General features: G+C 39.1%; 1 protein-coding gene across 5 annotated transcripts; it reads left to right on the top strand.

Moving 5' to 3' along the window:
• The first annotated feature begins 211 nt into the window (after window positions 1-211).
• On the top strand, window positions 212-26,342 carry ZMYM5 (zinc finger MYM-type containing 5). Of its 5 annotated transcripts, none has more exons than XM_027557635.1 (8): window positions 212-349; window positions 1,214-1,283; window positions 8,851-9,355; window positions 9,594-9,687; window positions 19,560-19,845; window positions 20,726-20,891; window positions 21,794-22,006; window positions 24,942-26,342. In XM_027557635.1, the coding sequence occupies exons 3-8, from the start codon at window positions 8,861-8,863 to the stop codon at window positions 25,707-25,709; spliced, it is 2,022 nt and encodes a 673-aa protein (XP_027413436.1). In that variant the 5' UTR covers window positions 212-349; window positions 1,214-1,283; window positions 8,851-8,860; the 3' UTR covers window positions 25,710-26,342. The 5 variants fall into 5 exon arrangements, 4 of the variants coding, with proteins under 4 accessions (XP_027413436.1, XP_027413437.1, XP_027413438.1 ...); XM_027557636.1 differs by having other exon boundaries at window positions 342-569; XM_027557637.1 differs by lacking the exon at window positions 212-349 and adding an exon at window positions 356-453.
• The last annotated feature ends 310 nt before the right edge of the window (window positions 26,343-26,652 follow it).

The raw sequence follows: 26,652 nt of genomic DNA on the forward strand, positions 1-26,652 counted from the left end.
CACTGCGACGCGCCGGTCGGGGATCCAGGCGGAAAAGGCGGGGAGTGCAATGGAGGCGCGGGGGTGTGGCCTACGGCTGACGGACAGGGCATCGGACCACCCCCTCAAGGAGGGGGTCCTGAAGGAAGGCGGACGCAGCCAGTGGGCGTCCCCGAGGCGCCCAGCCCGCCCTTCCCGGCCGCCAGTGAGGGCGCAGCGGGCAGGGCCTGCCGGGTCGGGCCGCGCCGCCGCCTCCGCCTCCTCACCAGCGCTAATGCGGGCACTGGACCGAGCGTAGTTGCGCGTGTTGCCGAAGGGGGGTGGGCCGGGGGCGGGGAGGTTTGTTCCGCTGAGCCGCATCCAGAACCGGGTGAGGCTTGTCCCCGCCGTGTCTCCAGTCCAGGGCCGCCGACAGTGGGGGTGGCCGGGAGCGGCGCAGCCTCCGGAGGCGGGGGCGCCGGGAGGCGGAGATGGGTGAGGGCGGCCTCCGAAGCCTCCCACCGACCCGGGACGAGCGCCCCGCGGCGCGGCCGCCGTCGCCGCTGCCGCTTCGGGGCCTCCGGCTGCCGGCGGCTCCGCTGATGTCCCAGGCGCGTTGGCGGGTGGCCCGCGGGCTGCGGGAGTGCGGGCGCGGCCGCGAGGGCGGAGTGAGGCGGCCGCCGACGGGCCTCGGGGGTCGCCGGGTGGGGGAAGGGGCGCCTCTGTGGGCTCTCGTGGCCGAGCTCGTACTCTCCCGGCAGCGACCCTGGGTCCGCACGTTTGGGGGTGAGGACACAGTTCCCCCGCACCAGGTCCTCTCTTCGGCCGCCCAGACCCTGGCGCGGCGTCTTCTCACGGCTTATTTGGGCGAGTTTCTAATGGCGGACGCGGAGCGGGCAGGTCTCGGGCTCCGGGCCAACACGGGGGTTTCCGCCCCGCGGCGACGCGAGCTGCGGGCGAGTGGGTTCCTGAGGGACAGCAGCGGCGGCGAGCGGGCCGAATCGGGGGATAGGCGTCTCCGCGGGCTCGAGGCCGCGCTCGCCCTCCGCCTCCCGCCTTTGGCTCGCAGGGACTGTGTGGTTGTGTGGTGGTGGCGGAGCCTCGGTGTTTGTGTACCTGGTGCCTCGGCGGCCGTGGTGGGGGGGTGTGTGTGTGGAGGAGCGCTGAGGCTTCTTGTCCCTTTGCTTCCTCTCTGGTGAACTGGTGCTGCGTCTAGGTTGGCTATAACGAAGTCCGTTTTCATTCTTCGTTCTAGGGCCAGGAATCACCTTCAGGACAGTCTGGTGATAGTTCGGTGATAGTAATTAAGGAGGAAAGCGTCGACGGTGAGTAATTTTACCCTGCGTGTCTGTGGAATACAGTTAGCGCAGTACTAGAGTGTGCTTCCGGAGAAGGCAATGGCACCCCACTCCAGTACTCTTGCCTGGAAAATACATGGACTGAGGAGCCTGGTAGGCTGCAGTCCATGGGGTCGCTAAGAGTCGGACACTACTGAGCGACTTCACTTTCACTTTTCACTTTCATGCATTGGAGAAGGAAATGGCAACCCACTCCAGTGTTCTTGCCTGGAGAGTCCCAGGGACGGGGGAGCCTGGTGGGCTGCCGTCTGTGGGGTCGCACAGAATGGGACATGACTGAAGCGACTTAGCAGCAGCAGCAGAGTGTGCTTCTGTGGAACTTACCTTTCTCTTACCTTGAAGGCAGAGAGTTAGTTTCTGGAGTGGACCTTGTCCCCAGAGCCAAGCCAGGGAAGTCCCTGGGAAAGCATGGGGAGTGCCTGCTCATATTTACACCACTGGTGTTCTCTTAGAGTTCTAAGATGTTCCATTTTTAATGCTTTCTTAACATTTTTTTTGCTTTCTAATGGTTAGAAATAATTTTTTCCATACTGTTGAATTAACTAGACTGATTGAATCTTATCGTTTTCTAAGGTTGATGGACACAATACTTTGTGTGTGTGTTTGTCTTATATTTGAGGAAGATTTGTGTTTCTGTATCCTGATAAAACTCTGGCAAGCATCACATCAGGAGATTTTTTTTTTTTTAAGAGATAATCTAGTTCTTACCCTAGTAGCGATTCTCATTGACCACCGAATTACTAAATTGGTAGTGACAGTCTCCATTACCAAGTTGATGTGTGTTTTTTTCTTGTTACTAAAAAGTAACCTAAGTGCTGTTCATTTTGGTACAATAAAATGCCCAGTTCCCTGTCACCTGTTGGCGTTAATGACTTTAACACCAATCCTTGCCTGAGTCAATTTTGTAAAGTGTCTCAAAATGATTTTTTAAAAAAAATCTCTGATTCTACATTTATTATCTGGGATTCTGTACAGTCTTAGATCCTGCCTATTTTGTCCTTCCAGCTGGTCAGTTTTTCACCAGTCATCAAAAAGAAACTTGTGAATACTGCTCTTTCTCATAGTATTATTCCTGCCTTCCCTCTGCTGTTGTTGCTTCTTGCCAGACTCGACTGTGCACTTACTCTGATATGCTTCATGGCACATTTCATTAGTTAGACAGCTTTTAGGAATGGATATTGTTTTGACTGGGTGATTTTCATAGGATACCTGAAATGATATTTCAGATTATGTGGTAGTTGTGTGAGGTGAAGGAATGTGGACAGGGTTCTAGAGCTATGAGGGACTTTATTAGGAAAAGGGAACTAGTGGAGACTAAAAGATTGGAAGGATAACAAATCGCTGGCTCAGTTATTACCACTTAGAAAATCCACTTTTCTCAACAGCAGGTTCCTAGCATAGGTGAGCACAGTGTGGGAAGGACTAGGTTTAGTGCCAGTCAGATTTCATACCTGGTTTATATCTCTGCTCTCTTATTACTTTGGCAAGTGCAAACTAAATAAGAGTCAATAACTGAACCTTTATAAATGCACATCTTATTCAATTAAATACACTTTTTTATCCACATTTTATACGTGAGTAAATTGTGTCTGTGTTCCCAATTGCTATGAAGATTGTACAGTGCCTAGCCCGTAAGTTATGTGAAACACACACACACACATTGTTAACAGTAGCTACAATTCTTGTGTTTTTTGTTTTCTGATATTTCCTCAGCTTTATTTTTCAGTCCTTTTACTGAGTTTTCCATTTTTGGTAAGCTTTTTATTTCTAGAAGTTCTTTTTTAATACTAGAAATAGCAATTTTTTATGGTCTTTTGCTTGTCATGTGTCCAGCTAGAGTTCTGATAGTTGTGTGGATTTCGATTTTGTTTTCTTTTTCCTGCACTTTTCTCTTTCTCCTTTTTTTCTTTTAACAACTTTTTCTTTTACATTATTTTTTATTGGAGTATAGTTATGTTTACAGCATTGTGTTAGTTTCTACTGTACAGCAAAGTGAATCAGCTATACCTGTATATATACATATATCCCCTCTTTTTTTGTATTTCCTTTCCATTTAGGTCACTGCAGAGCATTGAGTAGAGTTTAGTGAACTGTACAGTAGGTTCTCAGTTATCTATTTTATGCACAGTATCAATAGTATATATATATGTCAGGACTGTTTTTCTTATTTGAGGATTTCTTCAGATATTTTATAATCCTTGGTTGGTCTACTCATGGTTAAGAATTGAGAAATAGAAAATAGATTAGAAAAATGAGTGGAATGTTTCAACTTGGAGCTTCACTGTAGGATGAATCTTTTTAGCCAATTGATGGAGAACCTCTGAAGTCATTATCTTTAGGTCTTTCATTTTGGGGGGTTCCTAATTCCACAGAAAGGAGTGTTTCTGAGAAAGAAGTTTTCTGGGGAAGAGTCTGCTGCTTGAAAGATTGAAGTCTGGATGCCCGCTCTCTGGAAATCAGCCGGGAAAGGGAGCATTTCAAATACATGATATTGAAGCATTCACCAGTGCCTGGTAAACCTGAAACAAAGATCTTTTGTTCTATCCTCTCCAAAGAAGAGAAGTCTAGAACTTGGGCCAGAAAGGGGGAAGACCTGTGATCATCAAAGTGAGAAAGGGAAGGGACCTGGAATTTCACATCCTCCTTGTTTTAGCTGTCTGCTCCCTATTCCAGTGATATCAGGAGTTACAGGCTTTGAGCCTTTTGATGATTCCGCAGCTTAAGTCAGAGGTTTCTCAGTTTTTTCCTTTACTGTTTTAGAGTTAGGCTGTCTCAGGCAGAGTTGGTTAACTATTCATCCACCTGCTCTTCAGCTTATCAGATTTTTTGCTTTTGTTTCTTCTTTAGTTTTTCATTGTGAGTAGGAACTTTACTGTCATTTATGGGGATTTTAGAAGGGATTGAAGTTAGTTTTGTGTGATCAATCTACCGTCTCTTAAGTGCCTATTAGGTACTTAAGTAGTTCTCCTGCTGTTTGTTGTGATTGTTCATTTGATTCTTCCTTTTCCTGTCTCTTTACAGTTGTGAGTAAAACCTCGAGAATCATCATACACCTTTATTTAGTTTTTGATTTTAAATGGGAATCCTTGTAACAGGAAGCTAACTTTGAAATTGATGTTATTTTTATGTAAATATACAAATATTTTTATATTACAAAAGATCTGTTACAGTATAAGTTCAGAGATGCCCTAGAATGTGTTCTAGAACTTACTAAGTGATCAACAAATTTTTATAGCATGCGTCCTTTATGTTTCATAGAGCCTTGAAGATATAGATGTGGTAATAGGTAGCCAAAAATGAACCTTTGGAGCAGTGATTAAATATTTGAAAATACTTTCTTGGTGATTTTAATATTTGAAGGCTTGTGAGCAGGTTTGTTTACCTTTATCATCAAGTGCTAATCTTGTCATATTAATAACACCATTTCTATTTTAGCTACTGTTTTTTGAGTCATTTTAATATGTAAGTTCTACCAAATTGTGCATAAACATAATTGAGTATTGACTGGCTAGTAAAGTATTCAACTTTTTTTAATTGAAGGTGATCTCAGGAAATTAATGATACTGAGTTGTAACTTAAGAATTCAGCAGACATTTTTGCAGCTTTAAAAAGGCATATTTAAAAAACTACAACACTGAACTGCATACTTAAAAATGATTAAAATAGCATTTTATGTTATATATATTTTAGTGTAATCTTTTGAAAAGATAACTAGCAATCGTTAGGAAATAAAAACTAGAATAAAAGTAAACACAATAGGGCAAACGACCCTAATTTGTGTCTTTGTTTTAGTGTTAACTCTTACCTTTACCGATAATGAAATACCTTCTTAACGTTGCAAGGTTATTACCTACAGCCTAGAGATAATTTGCATATAAGAGTCTTGCTTGGGTTTCAGCCTAGTTTTTTAGTTAGGCTGAAATTCTAGTCCAATTTTTTTTTTCTCTTGGCTGCACTGTGAGGCTTGTGGGAAGTCACTTCCCTGACCAGGGATTGAGTCCTGGGCCACAGCAGCGAAAACCTGGAATCCTAACCACTGAGCAACCAGGGAACTCCCATTAGATTCCACACATCTCTGTGTGGATATTCCTTTAATTTCATATTAATTTTCATTGTATCGAGATGAAAATTAAATAGTTGTAGATGAATAAGATACCACAGGAAGGGAACTTCCCTGGTGGTCCAGGAGTTAGGACTTCGCCTTCCAATGTAGGGGGTGAAGGTTCAATCCCTGTTTAGGGAGCTAAGATCCCGTATACATCTTGGCCAGAAAACCAAAGCATGAAACAGAAGCAGCATTGTAACACATTCAATAAAGATTTTTAACAAAAATACACCACTGCTGCTACTGCTGCTAAGTCGCTTCAGTCGTGTCCGACTCTGTGCGACCCCATAGACTGCAGCCCACCAGGCTCGCCCGTCCCTGGGATTTTCCAGGCAAGAACACTGGAGTGGGTTGCCATTTCCTTCTCCAATGCATGAAAGTGAAAAGTGAAAGTGAAGTCGCTCGGTCCTGTCCGACTCCCAGCGACCCCATGGACTGCAGCCTACCAGGCTCCTCTGTCCGTGGGATTTTCCAGGCAAGAGTACTGGAGTGGGGTGCCATTGCCTTCTCCAAAAGATACCACAGGAAGACAAAATATTTAAGATTAATTACCAGTCCATTCTGAAGGAGATCAGCCCTGGGATTTCTTTGGAAGGAATGATGCTAAAGCTGAAACTCCAGTACTTTGGCCACCTCATGCGAAGAGTTGACTCATTGGAAAAGACTCTGATGCTGGGAGGGATTGGGGGCAAGAGGAGAAGGGGACAACAGAGGATGAGATGGCTGGATGGCATCACTGACTTGATGGACGTGAGTCTGAGTGAACTCCGGGAGTTGTTGATGGACAGGGAGGCCTGGCGTGCTGCGATTCATGGGGTCGCAAAGAGTCGGACATGACTGAGCGACTGATCTGATCTGAGACATTTGTTGAAATCCTAGGGTGGAGCCAAAGTATTTGCCTAAATACCTTCTCGGTAGAGAGAGATTTATCATTTTTGCACTCTTTAATATGATCCAGTCAGAGACCAGGGACCTGTATGTCCAGTTATCACAATAAAAACCTCAGTCTTTTTTTTTTATCCCCATTTATAGTATGAACAAGTTCACAGTTTAGAAAAGTAAAACTCAATTAAGTGAGGTAATTTGCTTAGTGCCTTAGCTAAACTTTAACCTTTTCTCTTTTTGGATAATATCATAGAAATATTTAAAACTTTTTTGTAGGCTTATGTTTATAGAATTAAGAAAATGATAATTAAAGTATATAAACAGTGACTTTTAATAGTGGTTAGGGTTAGGTTTCGGAGAAGGCCCTGGCATCCCACTCCAGTACTCTTGCCTGGAAACTCCCATGGACGGAGGAGCCTGGTAGGCTGCAGTCCATGGGGTCGCTGGGAGTCGGACATGACTGAGCGACTTCTCTTTCACTTTTCACTTTCATGCATTGGAGAAGGAAATGGCAACCCACTCCAGTGTTCTTGCCTGGAGAATCCCAGGGACGGGCGAGCCTGGTGGGCTGCTGTCTATGGGGTCACACAGAGTCGGACACGACTGAAGCCACTTAGCAGCAGCAGCAGCAGCAGGGTTGGGTTTTAACTTTTTTACAACCTGAAATTTGAAAATAGATAAATACTTAATCTTTTTTTCAGAAATAGATGACTGGAATGAGCTGAGCATAAAGAATCCCCTATTATTTTCTTTGGGAAGATCAAGATAGAACCTAACAGCCACCAGAGGGCACCATGGAGTCAGCTGTTGCTCTTCCCCAGAAATTGTTCTTTTCCTTTTTAGATTTATTCAAATACAGAAAGAACTAACAAGAATTTGTGTGTGTGTAAATAACAGTTCTTAAATTTCATGATTTAGTTTAGGCGAGTTATTGCCTCTTTCATTTGAAAATCAACCACATTATAAGCTTATTGGATAGGTGTTAATTCTGATCCTAATTTTCGTATTTCCTTTATAACCCTTTTAACTGGTTCCTTAGATTTGTTATTTATCTTTGAAGTACAGTTACATGACTGTTAATTTTGTTTCATCTTAATAAAACAAGGACTTAAGAAATTGTATACAATAATTGCATATAATGTGGTGTCTATGAAATAGATTATAGAGTCAGATTTCTTGGATTTGACTTCTGATTCCACCCTTTCCAGCAGTGGAGACTTGGGCAGGCCAGGCAGATTCCTTACCGTCTTCTGAGTCTTAGTTTCCTGATCAGTAAAATGAGACAAAGAATAGTTCCTACCTCACTTATTTAAGCATTTACTGAATTACTATATTTAATGATACAGCACCCATTAAGAATAAACATTATCTATTGTATGACTAAGTACTATCGCTTAAAATTAGTTGGGAAAATTTTAGAATAGAATGTTACTTAGCATATTTCAGTATGAAATGTTTAAAATTGAATGATGACTGCTGTATGAGTTCTCTTAATTATTCAGTACCCCTACAGATCCCACCTCTTTCACTGTCTTGAGCTTCTAAGAAAATTGAAACCAGCATTTGTAAACTTAGCTCAGCTTTCCATCTATTGTTTCTACATACTTATATACGTTCCAGTTATAATTGGACAAACGCTTGAACAACATGGGTTTGAACTGCCCAGATCCACTTAATGCATAGATTTTTTTCAGTAAATACTGTAGTATTGCAGGATCCAGGGTTGGTTGAATCTGTGGATGTGGAACCTCAGATACGGAGGGCCAACTGTAGGACTTGAGCCTCTGTGGATATCCTGGGACCAAACCCCCTGTGGGTACTGAGGGACAGCCATACACTTAACTTTTCCCTCTTGCTTTTGAGATAAAGGTGATTTCTTGTTCATGATTAGCTTCATTACCACCTGGTGCTGTGCATATCCTCATCCTCCTCTTGTCTCATCTGCTTTGAGAGCTTTGCTCCATTGATCTTTCACTTCTCCAAATTCTTCCAATTATTTGGATCTGGATCCTTTCCTTTGTCGTTCTCTAGTGCATATAGGTACACAGAAGTGTTTGTTAAATAAAACCAAGGCTAAGAATTTGGGGCCTAAAATTAGAGCCCTGAGTGGAAATGCTATTCGGGCTTACCCATATGTTTCCTGATCTATAAAATGAATTAAACTATATGTACCTCATGGGTTTTTTCAGAATTTTACGTAAACCTATAATATAGTATCTGGCAATTTGTGGACAATGACAAAAAAAGTTTCAGAATGATTTAATTACATAGTTATATTGGAAGCAGAGAATTTGAAAAACACACACTAGGGAAACATAGTTTGGACAATATAATAATTTTAGTAGATAAAGATATATCTGGTATACTAACTGTATTTGGACCCTGGGTTATTGGAGATGGAATTATTTTGTGCTATTTTCTATTTCAGTGAAGAACTTACTAATAGAATCACAGAAAAGAATTTTAAATTTCACTTATGCTATTTAATTGCAATAAAATGTAATAATCATAATTTACTCGAACTTTTTTTCTTTTCTGTTACAGGTTCTTTGGCATGGGTGAATGTTCAGCAGGAAGATTAGACTTGACTGAACAGACTCCTATCTTATTAGGGAGTAAAGCCATGGCAGCTAGTCTCATGGATGTAGGAGACTCATTTGGTGACCCAGCTAGTCCGTTAGTTAATAGATCTAGAAACTCATTGGTGGAAGGTGATAATGGTGATGATGATGATGTTGTTTTTATTGAATCTATACAACCTCCTTCAAGTTCTGCTCCAGTAATAGCTGATCAAAGACATTTTGTATTTCCTGCATCAAGAAATAAAAAGCTTCAAGGACATTATTCTGTAATTCTTCCTTCCTCAAGATATTTGGCTTCTCAGAAGGGAAATACAAGTGAGACAATTGTTATTGATGATGAAGAGGACATGGAAACAAATGGAAGGGAAAAGACAGTTTCTTCCAGTTTTATTGAATGGGGATTTCCTGGAACTAAAAACAGAACCAAAGATTTGGATTTCTCCACTTCCAGTCTTTCAAGAAGTAAGGTAAATGCAGGAATGGGTAATGGTGTTATCACTACAGAATCGACTGTGAAATTCATATTACTAATGTTACAACTTTAGAAGCAGGTTTTAAGCTCTGAATGATGGGCGAGATATGAACTTAATGATTACAAATATAACATCACTATAGAATTCCAACTTGGGAGATGTCGCTAAAGGACTTCAGTCAAGTAATTTTGGTGTTAATATGCAAACATACACCCCGTCTTTAACTTCACAGACCAAGACTGCAGTAGGACCTTTTAATCCTGGTAGAATGAATGTGGCAGGAGGTGAATTTCAGAATGGAGGATTTACAACTCATCATAGTCCTGGTAAGCAGTGAGTGATACTAAATACTTTCCTTTCACCCTAAATTTGTAAGCTTTTGGCTTTTACTCTTAGTACCTATATCCAGTTTATTTATTCTATATGTGAAATTTTTTTTGTTAACTTTCATATTAAAATAGACTTTTTTTTACTTAGTAAAACTGCAGTTTACCCAAGTGTTTTGTATTTTAACTGAAAACTCCCATAATTCTTACCTCCATCTTTGTTTACCATCTTTAATGTAAAATTCTTAGGATAAAAGATGGGTAGTGAACTAAAGGATTAAAGTAATATTACATAATAATTTAATTTGTAATTACATAACTTGATTTTTCAGATTTTTCAAGTGTTTACTCTTGGACTGTTCCTGATTTTTGTTTTAAATTAGCACTTTATTAGTTTCTTCATTTTAAATTTGGAAAACTTTCTTTAAATCAGAGATCTATATTTTAAATACACTTCTGTGGCCATTCGTGTTCTGGTAAAATACAATGAAAGTTATTTAAAATTTAGCAAATCTTTTTTTTTCAGCTTTTTCATGACTTAATGTGCCCTTTGTTTTTTTGTTTGTTCTTTGGTTTTTGTTTGTGTTTGCTTTTGGCCATCTATCAACTTAGAATTTTAGAAAAGAACTAGAAAGTAACAAGAGCTAAGAACCGAATCACTTATTGTTTAATGGAATGCTAGTATATTTTTTTCTTTAAAATTTTTTAAAATTAATATTTTTCTCTGATAATGAGAACATTACACAACATTTGAAAGAAATCATAGTTAGAAATAAGGAACTAGTATCTGTTACCAACCCACTAAGTAGAAGTGACTGATAGCTGTTAAAATTTTAGTTTGTTTGCTATCAGTCATTTTGCCTCTGTGGTTTTAAAAATAGAATTTAGAGCATATTGTATATAGTTTTGTGTTCTCTTGACTTTTTTAATGTAAGTTTTAAGTATGTTATGTCATTTTAAAAACAGAATTTTCAGTGACTATAAAATATTCTGTTGTCTGAGATATTTATTCCTCTAAAGGCATTTATGTTTTGTCATTTTTTTTTAACTGTTGAAACTCCACACACTAAATGTCTTTGTTTACATTGTTTATTATTTCTAAAGGACAGTTCTCAAACTTTCAAACTCAGTTTCACTCTTCGAAATGATTGAGGAACCCAGAGTTTTTTGTTTGTTTTTATCTGTTATCATACTAGAAATTAAAACTTAAATTTGAAAAGTACTTAACAATAATTATGTATTATGTGACATTTTTAATGAAATATAACTACTTTCAAAGAAATTTAGTGAAAAAAGTGACGTTATTCTGGCTTAGTTGAAGACAGTATATTTAGCTCCTCCGATTGAGTTCTACATAGAATGTGTTGCATTGTCTTCTTTTGTTTGCAGTATAAGGAGAAAATCTGGCCTCACATACATGCATGATTGTAGAATGGAGCGATATTTTACTAGTCTTTTTAGTTAATTATGGATATTTTCTTTTCCTTTTGACATAGCTCCAAAACTTGATAAGTGGTCATTTCTTAAAAGTTCTTACAGTGTGGAATCTGAAACTGTATAATGAACTTTTCATACATTATTACACTAAAATTCATTAATCTTCAGATGAATTTTACCTTTGAATGAATTGGTAACATTGTGCTTTCATTATTTGTAAGTGTTGATTCACTGAGTTACCTAGGTCTTCTAAATGTTGACACCTTAGAAAGCTAGCAGTGTTAGATGCAAGTTTTCAAACATTCTGATTTTCACTTGAAACATCAAATTTTCTCATTGGCAACAAACAGTTATTTTTTTGAAATGAAAAGCTTAATTTAAGAAAATGTAACCAGTTTGTCATTCTTTCAAGGCTAGTTCAGCCTGCAGTGCAAGTTTTGCAAGTGCTTTTCCACTGTGTCTCATTGTACTTTGTTATGAAAAGGAAGTGGCTTCTGGATGCTTCCCCATTCATCATACAGCTTCCTCGTTCATCATACAGAGTATTAAGATGTAATCAGAGGCTGAAATTTAGTAAAATTCATACTAAGTTTTACTTTTTCATCAAGGACTTCTTTTGTATAATAAATAATTTCACTGGTCTTTGTCCATGTTTCTTGGGAGAGAGGCTGAACCCTTGAGATTAACCAATTCTAAGGCTAAGGGAAGGTCGAAAGACCAACCATGTGATTCAAGTAGTTGGGCCTTTGAGCCAGCACACCCTCCATGGAGGAGAAAGAGGCTGAGATTGTCTGATCACCTGCAGCAAATAATCCCATCATTCATGTCCACACGGTGATGAAACCCAGTACAAACTCTCGACATTGAGATCAGTGTAGCCTCCTGGTTGGTGAGCTCATCCATGCCCGGTGGGTGACACTACCTGATTGACAGAGAATGGGCAGAAGCTCTGCATTGGGATCCTCCTTCTCCTCAGCTTGTATGTCTCTTCATTTGGCAGGTCCTGATTTGTATCCTTTAAATAATACTGATGATAAGTATAAAGCTTTCCTGAGTTCTCTGAGTCATTCTAGCAAATTATCAAACCTGAAGTGGCCTTAGGAAGCTCCCAGATTTGCAGCCAGTTGGCCAGGAATCCAGGTGGCATGTGAAGGGAGGGCAGTCTTGTTGTGGATGTGTCTTTAAGCAGGGCTGGTGCTCACTCCAGGTGTTTAGTATCAGAATCGTGTCGACCTGTCGGTATTGGAAGAAGAACAGCAGAAGTAAATGTGCCTGATAGTGAGGACAACTTTTCTAGTACAGTTGGGTTCCACTGTGAGCAGTTTTACTCATCATTGCTTTTGCACCATTAGTGCAAATGCCAGCATAGTGAAAAAGACAATCTGTTTTATTATGAAAATAGTTTAGCCTGGCACATCCTCTTTTATTTCTTATGTAATGTTGAATAGGAGTGATCAAAGTATAAAGTCGTGTCTGTTTTTTTTTGGCAGCACTGTGGGGCTTGTGGGATCTTAGTTCCCCAATCAGGAATTGAACCCCAACTTTTCAGCAGTGAAAGTACCACGTCCTAACCACTGGACTCCCTTGTCTTATTCTTGACCTGGGGGGAAGCATTTGACATTTCATCAGTAGTATATTGATTGACATGTCAAATCTCTAAGTTTAGCACACTTATTTTCTAGTGAAAAGTTTCTGTAGGTGAAACGGCTAAGTCAGATGTCAGTTTTTTAAAGCTTTTCATGGTAAATGCAAAATGGCCCTCATAAAAAAATTCTGGGCTTTTTTCCATGTTGTAAACTGTCCTCAGGAGTAGGAATATTGTTTAATGTTTGCTAAACTGACCATTTAAAGGTGATAACTTCCTTAATATATATATCATGCTTGCTTGCTTAGTAGCTCAGTCATGTCCGACTCTTTGCGAACCCATGGACTATAGCCCACCAGGCTCTTGTACATGGAATTTTTTAGCCAAGAATGCTTTGAAGTGAAGTGAAAGTCCCTCAATTGTGTTTGACTCTTTGCAACCCCGTGGACTATACAGTCCATGGAATTCTCCAGGCTAGAGTACTGAAGTGGGTAGCCTTTCCCTTCTCCAGGGGATCTTCCCAACCCAGGGATCAAATCCAGGTCTCCTGCATTGCAGGCGGATTCTTTACCAGCTGAGCCACCAGGGAAGCCCCAGAATACTGGAGTGAGTAGCCTATCTTCTCCAGGGGATCTTCTGGACCCAGGAATTGAACCAGGGTCTCCTGCATTGCAGGTGGCTTCTTTACCAGCTGAGCTATCAGGAAAGCCCAAATTTATATATCACTGAACTTTTAAAAATAGATTTGCAAAATATAAATTTATTCATTCATGTTTGTCATCTACTTATTACCATGTACATCTTTTATTTATTGATTGAGTGAAACATGAGAAATAATATAAAAAACTTGTGATCTCTGTGAAGAATGATGTGATAAGCTTAAAAACAGTTGAAGATGTTGAAGACTTGAAATAATGTTCATTGAAAAATCATTCTTTTGGATCTGTTCACTCTTCTTTTAAAAAATTTTTATTTCTAATATAATTGATTTGTTTCTTTCACTTATTTCTTGTTTTGTAATTATTTCCTAAATTTTAGATGTATATTTGTGGAAGCATGAATTCAATATTATGTACATATAAGCTCTTAAGTTAAAATTATAAACCTTGCCATGTATATCTTTGATGCTTCAGCCTTGACCTATTTTTCACTTTCTGAAGTAAATTGAAGTTGTGTATTTAATGGTGAAATGGATCAATAACATGCTTTTCAATTTAAAAGCATAGCACATAAACTTGATAAACTTAACTATAAAGGAGCATACTGTGGTTAGATGTGATACTGTCACTCCACTCAAATAGTGGGCATAATTGAAACTTGCAAAAGTTGTTTAGATTACTTAGATGTATTTTCATTCTTGTCATCCTTTTATCTCATTAATTCAAAACTGTATATTACTATGATATTTTCTCATGACATGAAATATCAGTGATTTTAAAATATAGCAGAAAAACAAGCATTAAAGGACTCACTTGATATTCATTCATATATATGAAGAAGTTCTTAGCTACATTTGAACTATTTTGTGTATGCTGAGGCAATTCCTTCCTGTTATCTATGAAGTTTGAATGAATTTACAGTGTTCCTGGGTTCTCTGAAGTTCTACTTTGGGGGACAGAATTTACAGACTATATCCTTTTAAATAATACCACTTGGTCCAGAATTCTTAAGAGAGTGTCTACCAAGTTGTCAGGTGAAGAGTGATGGTGAAGATGTGTCAAGTTTTCTGAAAGGTGGAGTCACTTTTCAAAAGGAATGCCTTGTTGCTGCTTTTTTCTTTGTTAAAATGGAATATAGCATCTTGAAAGCTGTCTAATTTTAGTGTTAATCCCAAATTTTGTTTTTGCCTGCTGTCAGCTTTGGTAAAACTAATGAATTTTATCAGAAGACATACAGAATAAGATGGCGGCAATTATATTACTGTTGAAATTGTTATTATTCAGAGTCAAAGCTCCCTCAAAGTGTCTGTCTTTAATTGCTGTGAATATTTTGCAGCACAGGAAAAAAAAAAAAAGAGCAAGATGAGAATTTCTGGAGTTGAGTTATATTTAAATATATGGGTTCAGATTTTATCCTAAAAAAATTATGGCTCTGCATAAATGACAGATAAAACTTGTTTAACAGCTTATGAAAATAGAATTGTGTCCATTAGAATGGACTTTGTGTTATTTAATTTTTTCATTAACCTTTAGGGTATACTGTATTACACTGAAAGTTCTTCGGTCATCATGTATCTTTATGTAAATGGCAAAAATCTCATCCAAGAGAATACCTGGAAATTGTTCTTGGCATCTGTGTTGTATCTTTGTTGGATTATAAGCATTTTTGGCCTGGATACTGATTCTAGGAAGTTCTGCTTCTGATAATAATAGATTTTAAACTAACAATTGATAGGTAACTCCTGTCCCTCCTACAGAGAATAATGGCGGGGAGACAAAATGTATAAAATGTCAGAAGCATTATAGAGCTACAAATACACTGGGAAAATGAGGTTTGTCATATCTGAGATGACGCTATCTTCTTGGGGTTGCTCTTCTGTAATTCGAGTTTGGTCAATTCCGGAAATGGCCACTGAGTTAAAGGGGACTTTTAGCAGACTCATGGGGGCCTGCAAGGAAGGACACTGGTTTCAAAACAAACAACAAAAACCATTGACCTGTGGATTGGGAATGTGAGCATAATCCAGAGTCTCAATGTTTTCCCCAGTTTTTCATATAGAAATGGTAGTCAGGGATATGAGAAGGCAGGCCATCTAACAACACAATCAAGAGAAAAAAGCAGATGCTAGAAGTGAGTCCATGAGGGGTGTGGTAATAGGATTATCTGTCTACATTTTAACTGTAGGTTACCTGTAGGAACAGCTGAAGAGAGTGTGAATGAACTAGGTTTATCAGAATATTATCCAGACTGAGTGAGAACCAGAAAGGGGGAAATGCAGAAAAGAACGGAAGAGACTTAGGATACTTGATGAAAAGGACATGTAATTAATGTCCCAGAAAGGAAGAAAGAAATGAGGCAGAAGAGGTGTAACTGAAGATTTTCTAAAATGGAGAAAAAACATTAACCTTTGCATTCGAGAATCTTTACAAATACTGAACAGGATAAATACCCTGGAAACCATTAAAAGACATGTACAGAAATCATGGTCAAAAATTGGAAGACAAAAAAAAAATTGGAAGACAGTCCTCCCCCTATACATTGTAACTTCCTCCCCTGAGTAGCAAAGATCGGTCCTGTGTCCTGCCCACTCTGTGTCATACACAGTGAAATGTCACTCAAGACCTTGCTTATCAGATCCCCCTATCCAGTAAATTGTTGATGTCCCCTCAGCCCAAAATATTGGAAGCATTCCAAATGTCCATCAGAAATAGAATGATAAATAGTATGAACCACATAATGGAATACTCAACAGTGGGAACAGATGAACAGCTATCTTCAGTGTGTGTGAAACTCAGGGTACAGATTACGTGATGACATATGTGAAGTTCAAAATAAGACAACTACTCTGACGTCAGGACAGGTACGGCTTGTGGGAAAGAAGGGAAGTGATTGAGTTGAAAAGACAGGAGGACCTTTCTGTGTGTTTATCTGGGTGGTGGTCATAAAAGTATAGGTGTGTGCATGCTCAGTCATGGCTGACTCTTTGTGACCCCATGGACTGTAGCCTGGCAGGCTCCTCTTTCCAGTGGATTCTGTAGGCGAGAATACTGGAGTGGGTTGCTGTTCCCTTTTCTAAGGGATCTTCCTGACCCAGGGATCAGACCTGCATCTCCTGTGGCACCTGCATTGGTAGGTGGTTTCTTTATTGAGCTCTGCACTTAAGATATTCAAGCTTCACGTGTATGTGTTGCTCTTTAACAACTAAAAAACCCCACTGAGACACTAAAGTAACTTCACTCAGACCAACATTTAAGAAATACTAAGATGTTATTCTTTAGGAAGTAGAGTTTGGATGTGCGAAGAAAGAATACCTAAAACTCAAAATAGTGTGTCTGGCATGTACTGGTCTCAGGCAGACCACCTCTGCCTTCTAAGTCTTGGTTTTTCTTGCGTGTAAGGAGGGGTTTGCATTAATCTACTGGGCCCCTTCTCTTAAAATTTACTCTGGGGACAGAGCGTGGAAAAATGTGATTGAGACTTCTTTTATTTAACCTGGAGACACTAATAAAATAGGAATTTGATGGAAGAAGAAACTTTGAGGGACTTCCCTGGCAGTCCAGTGGTTAAGAATCCACCTGCCAGTGAAGGGGACATGAGTTTGGTCTCTGGTTTGGAAGATCCCATATGTCACAGGGCTGCCCGTGGGCCATGACTCCTGAGCCTGTGTTGTAGATCCAGTGAGCTACAACTACTGAAGCCCTTGGGCCCTAGAGCCCCCTGCTCAGCAACAAGAGAAGTCACTGCAATGAGAAGCCCATGCACAGCAACAGAATCCCAGTGCAGACAAAGATAAATAATACTAAAATAAACTTGGAAATTAGGGTAAATTAAATGGTTGCAGTATGAACAAAGAAAACATTTGCTCTATTTATGTATGCGTCAAAGCTAAAGTGAAAGAAAATCTATTTTTTTAGCAGTAGAAGTTTTACTTTTCATAATTATGTATAACTGTGTCCCCTTTAAGTGTGGGTAAGTATACAAATTTACAAGCCCAAAGAATCCCCTTGCGTTTCTGTGGTTGGGACTCCATGCTTTCACACCGGGAGTATGGGTTTGGTCCCTGGTCAAGGAACTAGAATCCCACAAGCCACCTGGCATGGCTAAAAATAAAAAGCCCAGTTTTTCTTTCATAGTAATGGTAATGGGAAATCTTGCAGTGCTTTGCATTTATTTCTGTCATTAAATCTGCTTTGTTATCCACATGATCTACAGAGAAGTTGATCCCAGAATGCATCCTGTATTTTATAGATGGAACATGTAATTTTTGTTTTCTAAAGAAATAGTTCAGAAGTAGGCAGGTGAAGCAATAAACTTACGGGCATTTGGTAATAAAAACTTTATCAGGGGAACTCTCTGTCAGCCCAGTAGTTAGGACTTCGAATGAGGGCCCAGGTTCAATCCCTGGTCAAGGAAATAAGATGCTATAAGATGTGTTTTATACCCAAAAAGAAATCTAAAAATCTTTATTGGAATATACTTCATGTTTGCCAGCATATCTTCCTGTGGAGTGAAAGAATTTCTTTGGTTACTTTTTTGGTTCTGTTTTGTTTTTGCCTATTAAGATAAAATGTCAAAAAGGACAAAATTAGAAGCAGCACATGGGAATTTAGAAGTGAAAATAGAGTTGTTAATATTGCTAGTATTCTGAAAGTTGTTTGGAGCTGTAATAAGTGAGGGGGCCATAGGCCTTTTGCTAATGACAAAAGCTATTTTTGAAGAGCGATTACAAAATAATTCAGTACTCTTGGGCCATTTTTCTCATCTCACTCTTGGGCTTTCTCTCAAAGCTTCATCATTACCCTGGAGTGAATTAGAAATGCAGATCTCAGGCTCCTCACTTGACCTACTAGTTTAGAATCTCTGTGTAAACAAGATTCCCAAATGATCGTATGCATGTTAAGGCACTGTAACCCATACATAACCTGTACCATTTTGAGGCAAACAGCAGAGTGCCTGTGTAAAGGTAGGAGAGCTGGGTCTCCTGCCCATACCACCTCACTGATACCTGGAAATAGTCTACAGTACCTGTAGACAGAGTTGCTTTAAAATGCTATGTCTAAATTTCATGTATTTTGAAGTATTATGGAGGTAAGTGTACTAATATCTACAAGTTACTTGAACTACATAAGAAGATTATTTAGAATCTATCTTGAATGAATAAATAGAATAAATGAATAAATAGAAAGGTGTGATAAAGCAAAACCAGTAAAATAGTATAGCATCTACATGGTGGACATGTGGGTGTTCACAGTAAAATTCTTTAAGCTTCTCTATATACTTTAAATTTTTCATAATGTTAGGGGGAAGTTGTTATCAAAATGGATATCATATACTAGATTTTTGGAGAAGGAAATGGCAACCCACTCCAGTACTCTTGCCTGGAAAATCCCATGGATGAAGGAGCCTACCTACATTCATGATGTAGGCTACAGTCCATGGGGTCCCGAAGAGTCCGACACGACTGAGGGACTTCACTTTGATGAGTTGGAGAAGGAAATGGCAACCCACTACATTGTTCTTGCCTGGAGAATCCCAGGGATGGCGGAGCCTGGTGGGCTGCCGTCTATGGAGTCGAACAGAGTCGGACACGATTGAAGTGACTTAGCAGCAGCAGCAGCATACTAGATTGTAGTCTATATTTGCACATTTTTTTATAATGTGTTAATATTTTCTTAGAAGAGAAAAAGTGCTTTAGGAAATGCTCTGTGTACAAAAGTGATGCTTTAGTATATGCATTGCCTCATTCGGCGTTTTATTTTTTTCCTGCTGTTTGGCTTGTTAGTTCCCCAACTAGGGACTGAACCTAGGCTCTTGGCACCTAAAGCATAGAGTCCTAACCACTGGGCCGTTAGGGAATTCCCTCTCATTTAGATTTCATGACACTGATAGGTCGGGTGTTACTGCAGTTTGTAGCTGAGAAAACCAAGGCTCAGTTTAAATTACTTGCAAATTTGTAGCACAGAGGGTCTTACTTAGAGATTCTGGTTACTCAGTGTACTATTCCAGGACCACCATTTCTGTTGCTGGCACAGTATAGCTTTATTCACTTAGAATATGAAGCAGATTGTTCTGCTGGGTTGTAAAACAAGCCTGCCTTAATACTCTGTTGTGCAAAATGAAAATTTTTAAGTATCTTTCTGATGTGAATGTTTAACTGTTTCGTGACTTTCTTGTGTGTTTTATTTTTAAGATTCTTGGATCTCCCAGTCAGCATCCTTTCCCCGTAATCAGAAACAGCCAGGGGTGGATTCTTTATCACCAGTGGCCTCGCTTCCTAAACAGATATTCCAGTCTTCTGCCCAACAGCAACCCACTAAAGCAGCTAAAATCACTTGTGCAAACTGCAAAAAACCTTTACAGAAGGGACAGACAGCTTATCAGCGAAAAGGATCAGCTCATCTCTTCTGTTCTACCACCTGCCTTTCTTCCTTCTCTCATAAGCGTACTCCAAAGAAACGCAATGTGACATGTAAAAAGTAAGCTGTACCCTTCAACACACCTCCATATGATTGGACACTGGTAGTATGCATGTGTGTTCTGAATGTCCTTACAGAGTTGCAGAGATCGATAGGTAGAATCGATGCACAGGTGTCTTCCACTTTACAGAATTTGAGTTAGCTTAGCGTACATCAGAGCTGTGGGTCATTTGTACTGTACTTACTCTTGGCAGGAAAATGGAGTTTAGGTATTGAGATAAATGGACCCTCTCTTTTCCACTGCCTTTTCCTCACCCTTTCCCCCACGCTCTATCTTGTCTACCTGGTTGATTGTCCCCTTTTTGTATGCTTTTAGAAGTCATAACCTGTGGCAAGGTTCTAAAGGTCAACCTATGATGACAATACTTGCTCTAGTTAATTTATGGTTATTTATTTGTTTGGCTGTGCTGGGTCTTAAGTTGCAGTACTTGGGATCTTCAGTCTTCATTGTGGCATGTAAGATCTTTAGCTGTGGCATGTGAGATCTAGTTCCCTGACCAGGAATTGAACCCAGGCCCCCTGCATTGGGAGCACAGAGTCTTAGCCACTGGACGACCATGAGTCTCAACAAAATATTTCTGAATCTCTTCCCATATTATTTAGGAACTCTTAGCAGTGAAACCAAAATGTGGATTTTTTCTGGATGGATCCAAAAATTATAGTTGATTCCTAGGATTAAATCTTGAGAAAATGAAAAATGTCAGTTGTTATTCATATATTTGACTTCTATTAAAATGCAGTATTCTGGGGAGTTCCTTGGCGACTTCTGTGGCCTGGCTTCAGTCCCTGGTTGGGGTGCTGAGGGAACCGATATCCTGAAAGCCACACAGCACGACCAAAAAGAAATGTTCTTAAATTGTGTCTGTCCTTTGCGTTTCAGAGATGCACCTACCAAAAAAGCTACTGTTGTTCCTCAAGGGGAGTCAAGTGAACCCTTCCCAAAATGTTTTAGTACATCTCATTTGTCTCCCTATGAAGACAGCCAGAATCTTCGAAAAAGAGTTCTGAACAAATCAAGATGTACAATCTGCAATAAACTAACAGAGGTCTGGAGTTTTATTTAAGTTACTATCTATATTAACCAGGATAATTTTAACTTTTAGGTGCTACTATATGTTCTGCGATCTACCTAATAGATGTGTCCTGAATTCCCTCAGTGAAGTTGAAGGGAAGAATAGGCGTATGTTAGAGTTGTCTCCTAACAAACGTCCCCGTCCCATAGAATGAGGAGTAAACATGTGCTTATGTGGAATTGAATGCAGTCATAAAGAAAGCAGTGGTTTCATGGTGGATTTTGTTCTTATTGGCCACACTAAATGACAATGAATGTAGGTTCAGGACATGAAGGAAACAACCAGTCCTAGAAGAACACATAGAATAAATGGAGTGGACCTATGTAGGTCATCCCACATTTCCTAGGTGTCACTGCTGTCTTCCCAGGCATCCAGGGAGTGCTCAGTTGGCTGAATTTGGTCTGGGTTACCAGGTAGCCATGCAAATTCTGGACAGGATTTTATCTCAGCTACCACAGAGCTGAGCAGAGCAAGAACTTAGGTCCTTACAGACACCATCCTGAAAGTGGGTGATACTGGTGCCCACTGGCCATCCCCCACCCCTGTTTTCTAGGGCAGTGAAGTTTATAATACCTACAAATTCCCTATCCATTTGTTTTAATCAAGTCATATCAAAACCTATCTAATTCATTTTCTGTTATTCTTAAATATCTCTTATTTTACTGCTTTTTATTCTATGAATCTTATTTTTCCTTTTTACAAGAAATCAAAGATAAAAATAAAAGAGTAGTATAATGTGCTTTTTAATGTCTTTTACCTGAATATTTCTTCCACTGAGAAATTACTGGAGATTCTTTGTTGAAAAAAAAAAAATAGATATATCAGGTATGACGCAAATCTGGTTGATTTATTTAGTAAATTGGTTTTTCTTCTAGATTCGGCATGAAGTCAGCGTTAACAACGTGACACACAAGCTATGCAGTAACCAGTGCTTTAATAAGTACAGGCTGGCCAATGGTCTAGTGATGAATTGCTGTGAGCAGTGTGGCGAGTACCTGCCCGGCAAAGGAGCTGGGAACAATGTCCTGGTCATTGAAGGTCAGCAGATGCGATTTTGCTGCCAAAGTTGTGTTAACGAGTATAAACAGGTAATTCTCTTTTAATGAGTTTTAAATGATCAAGCTTGCAGTAACCGTCCTGATAGCTTTCATTAAGCAGATTTTTCTTAGAATCTCATTTAGTTCTTTTGTCAGTCTTTCATTGAATATTACTCTCAAATGAGTATTGAAATTGATTGATCTAAGCTTGCTTGCTTTAAGACTTGACATTTTGCAGACATTACAAGAAGTAATTTTCTCCTGTACCGTTTTGCGTCCCCACTAGTTCCAATTACTCCGTAGTCTCAACAATATTTGGTGTTGTCTGTTTTGATTTAATCTATTCTAGTGAATATGAAATGATTATCTCATTGTGGTTTTAATTTCCTGATAACTGCTGTTCCTTTTTTTATCACGTGTATATCTTTTGTAAAGTATCCAAGTCTTAGCTCACTTTTTTTTTTTAGTTCACTTTTTTTATTGGGTTGTCTTTTCTGTTATTGAGTGATAGGAATTCTTTATATATTCAAGATACATTTCTTTTGTAAAATGTATTTGGAAGATTTTTCTATTGGACAGTGTTTTTGTCTTTTCTCAGTGTTTTTGAAAAGCCCAAGTTTTACATTTTGGTAAAGTCCAATTTACTGTTTGCTTTTCTGATTAATACTTTTTGTCTCTTGTTTAGGGTGTCTTTGCCTACCAAGGTTATGAAGATATTTACCTATCTTGTCTTCTTTTTAGGTTTAAATTTTATATCTGTGATCCATCTCAAGTTAATTTTGTGTGGGAGGGCTTTCCTACTGATCCTGTGGTTAAGATTCTGCCTTCCAATGCAGGGAACACAGGTTCAATCCCTGGACAGGGAATTAGATCCCGCATGCTGCAGCTAAGAGCTTGGCATCAGTGAGTGGGAGCTAAAGATGCAGACAGACCTGCAATGGGCCAGACAGGCCTTCACAGCAAAGAATGACCTGGCCAATATATCATTGGTGCCAAAGTTGAAAAAGGATGAGAAGGCAGCTGGAGGGTGACTGTGTGTGGTAAGCACAGTGGCAGAGAGAACTAAACTTGCACCCTCCTCATTGAGAAGTCGATAGCAATGCCTAAAAGTGGGAGGAAAAATCAGTAAATAGTGATACAAACATGTTGTTGTGATACTTGGAAATAAATATGGAAAGAATCATCTAAAAATGTTCAAAGTACTTCTGGGAAAAGGGATGTTTTAATTAATAGAATTATTTCTTTTAATTAGATGTAACTGGTTGATTCTCTTTACTAAATGTTTATTAACTTTCAATTAAATAAAACCTTCGAAATAGTATTAAAGATACTGAAGTTCAGACAGGGTCTTCCCCAGAGTCACACAGCTAGGTTCTACCTCATGTATAATACCTTAGGTAATGTGAAGAACTAAGATCCTGCAAGAAAATATGTATATGTATATGCTGTGTTCGCTCTGATGCCAACATTTAATTATATGTAAGCCTTGAGTTTCCTGATGATCTACACTGAATTCAATTTAATGATCCCCAGGAAGATGAGTCTTAGATGTGGGGGAAATTGTGACAACTTGACTACCTATTCATTACCAAGACACTCAAGAAGGAAAGAAAGAAGACCAAGGCTTGAGTTTGGTTGTTTAAAAAAATAACATTAGCAATAGTCCTTGGCATTCTGTCTCTTCTTAAATATGCTCTTTTGGTATCGTCTTACCAGTCCCATAGTTTCAGCTAACATGTATTTTGATGACTTCCAGAATATATCTGGAATATATATTTATTCAGGTTCACACCAGTATGTCTGTCTAATTTCCATTTGAATGTTCCACAAATATTTGGAACTCTGTCCACAACTGACACGCCAAGCCTACTTTCCTTCTTTGTTTCCCAAATCAGTAAATAACCCCCCATCCAGTCAGGTGTCCAAGCAGAAACTTTGGGTTATTCCTTACTCTTCTGTCTTAGCCCCCAGTGCCACTCATTTCCCAACTAACCTGGATTCTACTTCCTAACCCACTCCTGGCTCTGCCCTGTGCCCACTACCATAGTCCTAGACCTGACCGCCGTCCCTTCTTGCCAGAATTGGCCCCACAGCCTCCTGGCCGTCTCTGTTTCCTGGTTTCCCTGAGCACTGGAGACCAGGGTGCAGTCAGGGTGGTCTTCCAGGGCACACGCCACATCATGTCACTCCTGCTCTGCCTCGGTGCTGCTTCTGCATGCAGGACTGCCTCAGAGCAGTGCTCTTGGTTCCTGAGCTCCATTGTTTACCGTGGTCAGGTTGTACCCTGTACTAAAATACTAGAGCTAGCAGATGCCCTTCACAGTGCATACATTTCTTTTTTTGACTCGTGTGTGTGTGTGTACATTTTTGACCCCAGAATAGCTAATTTTAATTTTTATTAGATGAAATCATATACTATATGGTACCTTGTGACTGAATTTCACATATACTGTTTTCAAGGTTCATCCAAGTTGTAGCATGTATCTTTACCACACTTAATTTTATTGCCAAATAATATTTCATTGTATGGATAATACCACACTGTTATTTCTATTTTCTTGGCTCTTGTGAATAATGCTGCTGTGATCATTTTGTACAAGTCTTAATGTATTTTCATTTTTGAATTGCCACTCTTCAAAAGTGGCATAGGGTCACTATGGTGACCATATGTGTCAGCATAGGATGACATAGGGTGTCTTACAGAGTGACTGTTAATTTTGAGGAATTGCATTATTTTCCATTTTACATTGCCATCAGTGCCTTAGGAAGGTTCCAGTTTTTCTACATCTCTGCTAACACTTGTTATTATCACTCCTTTTATTGTAGGCATCCTGGTGGGTATGAGGTGATTTGTAATGGTATTGAATTGTATTTCTTTGATGATTAATGATAAGCATCTTTTTCATATGCTTACTGGGCATTTGTATATACATTAACTTTTTTCAGTGTTAATAATGTAAGAAAATTATAATCTATTTTTCCTCAGATGATAGAAACAAACTTAAAAAAAATACTAGCATCAGAAAACAGAAAAAGGAATGCTGTTGGAGAAGAAAATGAAAGAGAATTATATGGATCATTGAACATACTTCCAGAAAAAACAGAAGAAATACCAGAAAAAAAGGAAAAGACTTCAGAATTACAGGTTTCAGCAGAATGTAGCCTAGACGCATCAGTGGTCCAACAGAATGTGAATTTACCTCCTTCCGTGTCAGACATAGCTGATAAACTTCAAGAGCAACTGGGAGAGAAACCATCAGAAGACTCCATTATTCCAGCTGTGCTTTCTGCAGATCCAGGTACATGGCCCCGAATTTTGAGTATTAAACAGAGGGACACTCTAGTTGAAAATGATCCACCTCAAGTAAGAAATTTTAACTTCCCAAAAGACAGTACAGGGAGGAAGTTTTCAGAAACTTACTATACAAGAATTCTTGCAAATGGTGAGAAAACCACTAGATCCTGGTTACTTTATTCGACCTCGAAAGATTCTGTGTTTTGTCTGTACTGCAAACTCTTTGGGGAGGGAAAAAATCAACTGAAGAATGAGAATGGGTGCAGAGATTGGCAGCATTTATCACATATTCTTAGCAAACACGAGGAGAGTGAAATGCACATCAACAATAGCGTTAAATATTCAAAATTAAAATCTGATTTGAAAACAAGTAAAATTGTTGAAGCTTCAGAACACAGATTACAGGAGAGAGAGGGGAAGGATGGTGTGAAGCTGTTGTACACCTTAGACCTGATCTGACATGACATGAAGAGGTTGAATACTTATTCAGAGTTGTACCCTGATAGTTGGTGCTTTGTGCTGAGGTTCCCAGATAGTGCTTCCTCCGCTCATTAGTAATTATAGCAAGTTACCTCGTAAAGATGGTTTCTGCTCCAGGTTCTCATGATTAATGCCCATTCCAGTGAAGGCAGTTGTTGATCTTTTCAGTCTTTCAATTCACATCTTTTAAAATGGGCATTTCAGGACTGACTTTTGACTGGTGTGATTAATATTTTGTTCTGATTATCTTGAAAGAGGGAGAAAAAGCCTTGAATTTATCAATACCAGTTGAACAAGATACCTATGTGAACAAGTATTGTTATTTAGAAATAGAATGGGATCTGAAACTGCAGCTTTTTGCTAGTAAACCAAATACTTATGGTTTATTTCATTTGGGCAAAATGTTATTATTTGAACAAAGCAGCATCATTTGTTATGTTAAATGAATTAAGGTGGTTAATTTGTTTTTTGGTTTTGTTTTAATTTATAAATGTTTTAGCTTTTATTGTCATGTGAAAACTATAAGCATAAAGAATATACCTATTTTTATGTTGGTACAAATATAAAATATATTGTTGGTATAAATATTAAAATAAAAATATATTAAGTTAATCTTTATGTGTTGTGGCAATTTTTTGGTTTTCATCTGAAGTAAAAATACACTCATGAAAATTGAAAGAAGGGTTTTTTTTTTTTTTCAGGTAGTCAGTCATGTTCCTTCACCATGTATTTACTAACTCTCCCTTGTTTCTGGTTTCTGATAGCAGTTCTGTCATATATTCCATCCTTACATACCCTTGTCTCAAGGCTTTTCCTGTGAAACAAAATGGTATGTGAATGGTGGCTGGAGCAGGACGACATGGGGCACTTACAGACTCTGTCAGCACAGAAAACTTTGGGAAATAACCCAGAACATCAGTCT

This window comes from Bos indicus x Bos taurus, chromosome 12 (assembly GCF_003369695.1).
Source record: "Bos indicus x Bos taurus breed Angus x Brahman F1 hybrid chromosome 12, Bos_hybrid_MaternalHap_v2.0, whole genome shotgun sequence".
Classification (NCBI taxonomy): Eukaryota; Metazoa; Chordata; class Mammalia; order Artiodactyla; family Bovidae; genus Bos; species Bos indicus x Bos taurus.

What these genes read in the sequence shown, in the direction of transcription:
- ZMYM5 (XM_027557635.1), top strand. Translation starts at nt 8,861, where the DNA reads ATGGGTGAATGTTCAGCAGGAAGATTAGACTTGACTGAACAGACTCCT. An exon ending in CCAGTCTTTCAAGAAGTAAG is followed by an intron (nt 9,356 to 9,593) that starts GTAAATGCAGGA and finishes TTAACTTCACAG; the next exon opens with ACCAAGACTGCAGTAGGACC. An exon ending in TACAACTCATCATAGTCCTG is followed by an intron (nt 9,688 to 19,559) that starts GTAAGCAGTGAG and finishes TTTATTTTTAAG; the next exon opens with ATTCTTGGATCTCCCAGTCA.